Genomic DNA, 9261 nt, shown 5'->3' with positions numbered 1-9261 from the left:
ATACATTTTTTAAAAGATTTAATTTTTTTAGCCAGACAGTAGCCAGACATACATCTTTAATCCCAGCACTCTAAAGGCAGAAGCAGGCAGATCTCTGTGAGTTCAAGACCAGCCTGGTCTACAGAGTGAGTTCCAAGACAGCTAGAGCTACATAGTGAAACCTTGTCTTGAAAAAAAAAAAAAACTGCATATCCATTTTGCATTTAATCAACTTTTATAACCAGATAGCCCAGCGCAAATAATTCCATTATGAAAGTTTTACCAGCAATAAGATCTATAGATACCCAAGCTAGGTATCGGAGTAGACATTTGAGTTAGAATCTTTTTTTAATATGCATTAATTAGCTAGTCACTAAAAAAAAGTGCAGGCAAGGGGCTGGAGAGATAGCTCAGCAGTTAAGAGCTCTTGTTCTTACAGAAAACCCAGGTTCAGTTCCCAACACTCCCTGTAATTCCAGTTCTGGGGATCCAGATGCCTGACACACTGCAGGCAAAACACTCATAATCTAAAAAAAAAAAAAAAAAAAAAAAAAAAAAAAAAAAAAAAAAAAATAAAAGAGTACAGACAAGAGCAATGTGTGAGATCCTTATTTAGTTCATAATCACAATGATTGGGTGTTCACAATGTACCTCCCCTAAACCTTGTTCAGATGTGGGCATATTACCCATCTTAAAAAAAAAAAAAAGAAAAAGCTGGGTGGGGTAGTGCACTCTACATAGTAGGACCCTGCTGTTGTTTTTTTTAAAGGAGTACTGGTAATTGGGGACAAAGGATGAAGAATTGTTAACCATCCCTGGACCCAGCATGAAGCAGTTCAAATCAATTTTAACATTTGACTGGGTTCCAAATACTTCGCAAGTGTTTGAAACAAATCTGACAGTGTAGGCTGGCCTCAAATTTGTCATCCTCCTGCCTCAGTGTCCCCGTGTGCTAGGATTACTGACATGTCCTATCATGCTCCTCTCCCACTTTTAGGAAGGATGAATGGGAGTAAGATGACTCAAGGATCTCAACTGTACACCTGTATAACTGTGAACTTGCTCTAATCCTCCTACCTCAGCCAGCCTCCTGAGTGTAGCAATGAGTAGCATGAGCCACCAAGCTGGGTTCAAAATGTATCAGAGTGTACAAAAACGAAGCTCAAGAGTGAGGTCGGGTTGCTGTTCGGTCCCCATGTCTACCATTCTTAGTAAATTAAGTCTGACAGAAGGTTGCCCAGTTAGGGAACACCCATCTTTGGCAGTACTGAATCTCACGTTAGCACTGGACAAAAATCTTCACTGATCAAGACTCACTCTCAAAATAAACAAGCCAATTATAAAAAGTTTGCTTCCATTATTTGGTTCTAATAGAAGATACCTTTTATACACCTTTATGATCAGCAAATCATTCTTAAACTCAAGTCCTTGATCCTATTTGGCCTTAGACATCTGACAAGTAGTTAGTAGAGCATTCTGACCAACAGAGCCAAGTCAAATATCCAGTCTGCAAGATCATGATAAACCGCAGGGATTGTGCCTACGGCTGGGGAAGACAGGGCTCAGATCTTAAAACAACCAAGCTAGCTTCTACATCTTGGGAAAATGCTAACAACAGTATAAACATATTGCCTTATCTCCTTCCAAATGTACTGTTGCAATGTAGTCACACACAAGAAAAATCTTCATTGATCACACAGATTATCTAGATCATTACTTTCCTAAGGGAGCCAATCTAAACACTCCTCTCAACCAATTCTTTGACCATCAACTGATGTTTGTAATTTCAGGGTTACCATGTATACCTTACCATTATACTAGTAAGACATTTTAGAAAAAGAGGTTTTGATCAAATTAGGCTTCAGAGCACATTTTGATTTATATAGCTTTCATGAACTACATAACTGAATCTAGCTAGTATTTCATTAATCCTCCTGCCTCCAGTCTGAGCCTCTATACCCAGTATGTGGTGCTCGGTATCAAATCCAGGTTTCATGCATGCCAGATAAGTGCTCTACTAATTGAGGTAAGTAAATCCTCAAGCTGTTAAATATGCATCTTTTTTTTTCTCTCTACATAGCTCTGGCTTGCTTGGAACCCAACTCTATAAAACAGGCTGGCCTCAAAGGTCCTCCTGCCTCTGCCTCCTGAACACAGGAACAAAGATGTGTGCCACCATACACTTTCAACTATACATCTTCAAATATGATAGAGTGTTCAGTATATCAAGGGCCTGTGCATACACACAAAATATAAAATACAAGTGTTTTTCAACTTTTTTCAAGTCCAGAGGATTAACACTACTAGAGCTTCACACTAGTGCTAGGCAATGCCCACCACTGAGTATTCATCAGTCTCAGTTCCCTAGACTGGGCTTGGACTAAACACACTCATGTCACAGCCTGGAACATGATCAATTCATTAAGATTCCAGGCAGCACCACAGCACTACTTGTAACAAAAGTCAGAAAGGGCCATTGGTGGTACACACTTTAATACCAGCACCTGGGAAGGAGAGACAAGGTGGATCCGAGTTCAATGGTCTACAATGTTGAGTTCAAGGACAGCCAGAGCTACAGAAACCTTATCTTTGAAACTGAAAACCCAGAAAGCAATTTTACAGAGGGGAATATGATTTCAACCATGTTCAAAAGAACTGGACTTGGGCATCCTGAAATAACGCTTGCCTAGGGGAGTAAGAGCAATCATCTCTACAGTGCTATAAAGCTAGATAAATCTCCAGGAAGTGGTACCACCCCACAGCATCACACCCCCACTTCCCTGCCCACATAAGAAAGACACCTGAGAATCCAGTCTTAAATTTTAGTTATCTAAAATAAAAGATGGATGTAATTACAAACTTTTCACAAAAATTAGACCAGTGTAAATAACAAACATTTATTGGTGTCACTTATGGTAGAAAAAAGTTCCTACACCACATGTGCATGACCCAATTGTTAAATAGAACATATCCAAGGTGAACACACACCCTGACCCAGCTTTTTCCCCATTTTTAAAATAGCCAATTCCTCCTCTCCATGACCCCAAGACATGTGAGCAACTGCTAATGAAAAGCAGTAAACAGCCACTTGGGCTATAGCATTTTCAACTCCACTCTGTGGTGAAGATTCCAATTACATTCGAGACTTAAGTTCTCTCAATTTTTCTCCCAACAAAAGTTCCTGAGTCCAGTATTTACAATATTACAGCTCTAGCAGATCAGTGCACCTACAACTCATCTTTTTCTGATGTATCCTCTTCACCAGTTGGGGGAGGGGCTCCACTTCCATAGAGTTTGCTGATAATTGGCTGAACAATTTCTTCTAGTTCCTTCTTTTTAGCTTTAAAGTCTTCAATGTCTGCATCCTGGTGGCTTTCCAGCCATTCAATCTTTTCCTCTACAGCTTTTTCCATGGTTTCTTTATCTTCAGAAGAAAGTTTACCTCCCAGCTTTTCTTTATCTCCAATCTGATTCTTGAGAGAGTAAGCATAGCTTTCCAACTCATTCCTGGTGTCGATGCGCTCTTTGAGCTTTTTGTCTTCCTCAGCAAACTTCTCAGCATCATTAACCATCCTCTCAATTTCTTCAGGTGTCAGGCGGTTTTGGTCATTGGTAATTGTGATTTTGTTTTTGTTTCCTGTACCTTTGTCTTCAGCTGTTACTCGAAGAATACCATTAACATCTATCTCAAAGGTAACTTCAATCTGGGGAACTCCACGGGGAGCAGGAGGAATTCCAGTCAGATCAAATGTACCCAGAAGATGATTGTCTTTTGTTAGGGGTCGTTCGCCTAGAGTAAGAACACAGAAAAAAACTTGTTATTGACAACCCTTAGGGCACCAGTATCCCTACCTTTCAACTTGCTAGAATCTGTAGGGAGCAAGTAACTCGGTATTGGACCAAGAGCAGCAACTCACTGGGTGCTACTGCTCTTAACTCAATTTCAGTTCTTAAAAGCATTGTAAGCCCCTCTGTCCTTGTATTCCAAAAGATAGTGAACATGAATGCTAAGTACTGAATCTAAAATTCAACACTGGTCCAACTAACTAAGCACCTCTTCATTTGAATTACAAGAGATGCTTCTTTCCCTAGGCAGTTTAATAATATTGTTAAACCCAAATCACATCCTTTCAAAATGTACAATATTTGTGAATGTAAGTAATTACCTTCATAGACCTTGATTGTTACAGTTGGCTGATTATCGGAAGCCGTGGAGAAGATCTGAGACTTCTTGGTGGGTACCACGGTGTTCCTTGGAATCAGTTTTGTCATGACACCTCCCACAGTTTCAATACCAAGTGTAAGGGGACACACATCAAGCAGTACTAGATCACCTGCAAAGGAAAATTAATCAGGTTTGGTTTTATTTAGAGTCCTAAGAGCACCACCAAGCAATTTCTCAATGAACTCTTGCCACCTTCCCCACTGTCATTTGCCTAGGCTCTAACCACTAACCATTAAGGTAAAATGAACAATTGCTAATCATCTTAACTAAGCCTAACCTAAGAAGTCTTGTCATCGCTGTACCTCTCTTCCCTGTTACTCCTAACCCTACAGCTTCCTAAAGCAACCGTCTTCCCATCATGCTACTCAAACATATAAAGTCGCAGTGACAACAACCTACCTGTATCTTGATCACCAGAGAGGACACCAGCCTGGACAGCGGCGCCATATGCTACAGCTTCATCTGGGTTTATGCCACGGGATGGCTCCTTGCCATTGAAGAACTCTTTCACCAGTTGCTGAATCTTTGGAATTCGAGTAGATCCACCAACCAGAACAATTTCATCAATATCAGATTTCTTCAGATCAGAGTCTTCCAACACTTTCTGGACAGGCTTCATGGTAGAGCGGAAGAGGTCCTAGCAAAAAAAGAAAAGAAAGGAATGGTTACTGTGGTGTTGACTACCCAGACATTATTTAGTTATCCTGTATTCAGGTTTCCCAAATTCTACAGTCTAAGTGGATTCCATTAGCACTGTCAGGAACATACCATGTTCAGCTCTTCAAATTTGGCCCGAGTAAGGGTCTCTGAGAAGTCTTCTCCTTCGAAGAAGGACTCGATTTCAATCCTTGCTTGATGCTGAGAAGACAGGGCTCGCTTAGCCTTTTCCACCTCACGCCGGAGTTTCTGCACAGCTCTGTTGTCTTTTCTAACATCTTTACCAGTTTTCTTTTTGTACAGCTTAATGAAGTGTTCCATGACCCGCTGGTCAAAGTCTTCCCCACCCAGATGAGTATCTCCATTAGTGGCCACCACTTCAAAGACACCATTGTCAATGGTGAGAAGAGACACATCGAAGGTTCCGCCACCCAGGTCAAACACAAGGATGTTCTTCTCTCCCTCTCTCTTATCCAGCCCATATGCAATAGCAGCTGCTGTACTGTGAGAATGAAGAGGACGAAGAAAGCTTGGTCAGGTTCACATTCCCCCCACTTGGCAAATATGGTGGAGCTCTGAGTCTCATACTTACGGCTCATTGATGATCCTCATGACATTCAGTCCAGCAATAGTGCCAGCATCTTTGGTTGCTTGCCGCTGGGCATCATTGAAGTAAGCTGGTACAGTAACAACTGCATGGGTAACCTAGGAGGACAAGGATGGTTTAAGTAGACTGTGTTGTTACTTCTCTGTCACTCTTAACCAACTAGTCAAGCCACAACAGTTTCTAAGCCAGTTTACTGCTAAATCACACACTTTTATCATTAGAATGAAGTGGTGATAACTCATGAGGACTGACAAGCATTTACCTTGACCTCCCACAAAACACTAAACTGTTAAGCCTAACAAAAGTTGAAGCCAGTTAAGATTAAAAGATTTCAAACCATGAAGGCTTCCCTACACAAGTCATCCAGGGGGAGCAACTGCAGTCAAAGGCTGAACACTGTCCCACACGTTATTTACCTTCTTTCCCAAATATGCCTCAGCAGTTTCCTTCATTTTAGTGAGAACCATGGCAGAAATTTCTTCTGGGGCAAATGTCTTGGTTTGCCCACCTCCAATATCAACTTGAATATATGGTTTAGTTTTCTTTTCAACCACCTAGGCATAAAGTAATTTGAAGGTAATTTTTCCGAAGTGGAAACAATGACACCACAAACGATTAAAAAAAAAAAATCAATTTCCTCCCTCCCATACTTTGATTCATCTCTGTCCCTTAGGGGGAATCACAACTAAAACTGAGTACAGCTGTATTGTAGACAGATCCACAGTTTTAGTCTGTTTCAACTTCTAGACACTGTAACAGTATGTCATACTTTATAACACACTAAAAACGACTACACGTAGAACCGTTACATAAATTCCGACCACATCCTTTTAAGTAAGTCCTTTGAACAGTGTTTTTCCGGCCAAGTCGCCCCAGCCGCCCCATCAACACGAGGAAAAAACCGTGTCCGACCTTGAATGGCAAGAACTTGATGTCCTGCTGCACCGAAGGGTCATTCCAAGTGCGTCCGATGAGGCGCTTGGCGTCGAAGACGGTGTTCTCGGGGTTAGACGTGAGCTGGTTCTTGGCAGCGTCGCCAATCAGACGTTCCCCTTCAGGAGTGAAGGCCACGTACGACGGCGTGATGCGGTTGCCCTGATCGTTGGCTATGATCTCCACGCGGCCGTTCTTGAACACACCGACGCTGACGGGAAAACCCCGCAGAAAAGGAATCAGCACCCTCCACTTTCTCACGCCAGCCCCGGAGGCCACGCCCCACTCCCCCCACCTCCTCCACCGACGAGGACTGCCACCTACCAGGAATAGGTGGTCCCCAAGTCGATGCCGACCACCGTGCCCACATCCTCCTTCTTGTCTTCCTCCTCGGCCCGCACCACGCACAGCAGCAGCAGCGCCGCTGCCACCACAGTGAACTTCATCTTGCCGGCGCTGTGGATCAGTCGCTCAGCAGCCTCAAGAGTCCAGCAACAGGCTGCAGCCCCGAAACGCGACCACGGTTCTGACCTGAGGGCGACAGGAGCCTCAGGGTCAGGAGGAGCCACGAACCAGACTCAGGGGAGGCCTAAAGGCAGGCCGCAGCGCTTACCTCTCACACCCACAAAAGCGCACGTCCCTCGGTCAGTGTAGTCTCGGCCAGTATCAAGCGCGCCGTCGCCGATTCGGCTTATATATCCTCCCCGCAGCCCCGTCGTGGAGGCCTCCGATTGGTAAAGTCGCTACTCGTTGGAGGCCGCTGATTGGTCTATGCCACCAAGCTGGCCGCTACCGATTCGAAGCGGCCTCCTCCGCAACTCGCGTCACGGCTACGCCCCCCCGGGCTGACTCATTGGCTACTGGTCATTCTTAACGGCCGCCAATGAGAGGCAGCATCCGCCCTGAGTGCTGGTTCGATTGGTTCAGCAGCTGCCTGTCCCTCGGGTGACCTCTCACCCCGAGACCGTTTCCGCCGGTAACCGTTCGGGTCCTCCCCTCACGCCAGGCCCCCCGGGGACTGGAGTGGGGTCTGCGTGTCTGTTCCCTCGGGGCTTTGGGATTTCGGTCCTCTTTTTCTGTCTCTCACTCCGAAGAAGGACGCGGCCTTTCTCCTCCTAGATTCCCTCGCGTCCTGAGCTGCCTGGCCTCAGCTGTGATGCTGTGATCGCCCTTCCCAGCCTCCACACGTTCTCGGGTGTCCCAGCGTCCAGGCCCTGTTACTCTCAGCTAACCCTGTTTCTCCTTCACCCCCAGGCTAGTTGTGTGTGTCTTTTCAGGCCTTTCCAATTTTACCTTTCCCGGGGTTAAGTCCTAGGATTGGCCTGGCCAATTGTAACCTAATCCAGAGCCCTTCTCCGCTGTGGATATTCTTTCTATGGTCAGAAGAGCAATTTCCACCATGAGCTGTATTCATTCTCTCTCATTCTCTCTCTCTCTCTCTCTCTCTCTCTCTCTCTCTCTCTCTCTCTCTCCCTCCCTCCCTCCCTCTCTCCCTTAATGTTAACATTTCCATTTATGACTCGGGTTATCATTTATAAGTCCGTCCTTATTTCTTCTTCCTTCTTGACCCCATCCTCTTGGAATAGGTCTGATAATGCTAGACATTTAGCAGACAAAAAAGAAAAAAAAAAGTCTTGCTGATGCTTTACTATTGTTTAATAGTATGTTGGGGGACAAACAAACAAAACAGAAGTTACTACTTCAGGTTATTATGTACTTCATTGTTTTATTTTGAGAGTCATTGTGCACAAGGTCCAAGCTGGCCTAAAACTACTGATCCTTCTATATGTTTTCCATGTGTCATTTAGTCATAATCAATTCTTGGTACGCCTTTTACATTTTCCAGAAGAGAAAATTGAGACCAAAAGGGATTAAATAGCTAGAATGATCGATTGATAGGTGCTGAGGGTAGAATTAATAACCCAGTTGATTTTACTCCATAGCTTATGCTATTGATTCCCCCCTTTTTGTTTGTTTAAAGACAGGGACTCGTGCAACCCCAGCTGTCCTCAAACACTGTGTAGCAAATGACTTTGAACTTCTGTTTCTTCTCTCTATACCTCCCAAGTGCTGAGAACATCAGGCATGCACTGCCATGGGACTTGAATCTGTGCATGCTAGACAACTGACATTTGTCCCCTGGCCTGGAGCTCACCATGTCCACCAGGCTGGCCTTGAACTCACAGGTCCACCATCTCTGCTTCCCAAGTGCTTATATACATGCTTCTGAAGGATACTTGGGCTATTTATTACAGGCAGAAAATGACTCCAGTATTCCTATTAAATGTATTCTGAGCTTCATAAGTACACAGTGCAAATACTACTGACACATCACAAACACAGTTCACTAAAATGTTGAGCCTATGAATCACTGTTCAGGCATGTTTCTCCTTTCTCATTCCTCACAGGTTGTTAGTGACTCAGTCAACTCCATCCTTGCTACAGAAGTTGCATCATGCAGCTCCTTCAGTAAGGCTTGTAATGCTATCATAACATTGATCTTCCTTTGGCTTGCATCAGACTAGTATCAAGACAGAAATCACTAAGCCCAATTTACTGGTGCACACCTTTAGTCCCAGCACGTATGAGGCAGAAGCAGGGGATTTCTCTGAGTTAGAGACCAGCCTGGTTAGTTCAAGGACAGCCAAGACTATATATTAAGACCCCACCTCAAAGGAAAAAAATGTAAGAAATCACTATTTGACCACACTACACCGTCCTGTCATTTCAAGCATGTCTATATATATCACAGCAGTCTGTTTCCACTAAAATCAAAACTCGGTTTCATCCTGTCTCTTGATTAATGAGGGAAACACTTGCAACTAATTTTTCTAACAGAACTATGATGCCTGAGCCAGAC

At 43.9% G+C, this 9261-nt stretch overlaps 1 protein-coding gene and 1 pseudogene across 1 annotated transcript; one reads left to right on the top strand and one right to left on the bottom strand.

Annotated features, from left to right (window-relative positions):
- The first annotated feature begins 583 nt into the window (after nucleotides 1-583).
- Nucleotides 584-675, top strand: LOC116092822 (annotated as a pseudogene).
- Nucleotides 676-2854: 2179 nt separating this feature from the next.
- Hspa5 (heat shock protein family A (Hsp70) member 5) lies at nucleotides 2855-7151 on the bottom strand. The gene is made up of 9 exons (XM_031369949.1): nucleotides 7015-7151; nucleotides 6726-6932; nucleotides 6381-6612; nucleotides 5885-6022; nucleotides 5454-5566; nucleotides 4973-5363; nucleotides 4604-4841; nucleotides 4146-4313; nucleotides 2855-3769 (listed from the first exon to the last, which is right to left on the bottom strand). The coding sequence occupies exons 2-9, from the start codon at nucleotides 6845-6847 to the stop codon at nucleotides 3207-3209; spliced, it is 1965 nt and encodes a 654-aa protein (XP_031225809.1). The 5' UTR covers nucleotides 6848-6932; nucleotides 7015-7151; the 3' UTR covers nucleotides 2855-3206.
- Between the last annotated feature and the right edge of the window lie 2110 nt (nucleotides 7152-9261).

The sequence above is a fragment of the Mastomys coucha genome, unplaced genomic scaffold, assembly GCF_008632895.1.
Source record: "Mastomys coucha isolate ucsf_1 unplaced genomic scaffold, UCSF_Mcou_1 pScaffold15, whole genome shotgun sequence".
Lineage (NCBI taxonomy): Eukaryota > Metazoa > Chordata > Mammalia > Rodentia > Muridae > Mastomys > Mastomys coucha.
The sequence above is the reverse complement of the archived record's forward strand: the minus strand, read 5'-3'. Positions and strand labels throughout refer to the sequence as shown.

What these genes read in the sequence shown, in the direction of transcription:
- Hspa5 (XM_031369949.1), bottom strand. Translation starts at nt 6,847, where the DNA reads ATGAAGTTCACTGTGGTGGCAGCGGCGCTGCTGCTGCTGTGCGTGGTG. An exon ending in TCAAGTTCTTGCCATTCAAG is followed by an intron (nt 6,023 to 6,380) that starts GTCGGACACGGT and finishes CTTTATGCCTAG; the next exon opens with GTGGTTGAAAAGAAAACTAA. An exon ending in AATTTGAAGAGCTGAACATG is followed by an intron (nt 4,842 to 4,972) that starts GTATGTTCCTGA and finishes TTTTTTTGCTAG; the next exon opens with GACCTCTTCCGCTCTACCAT.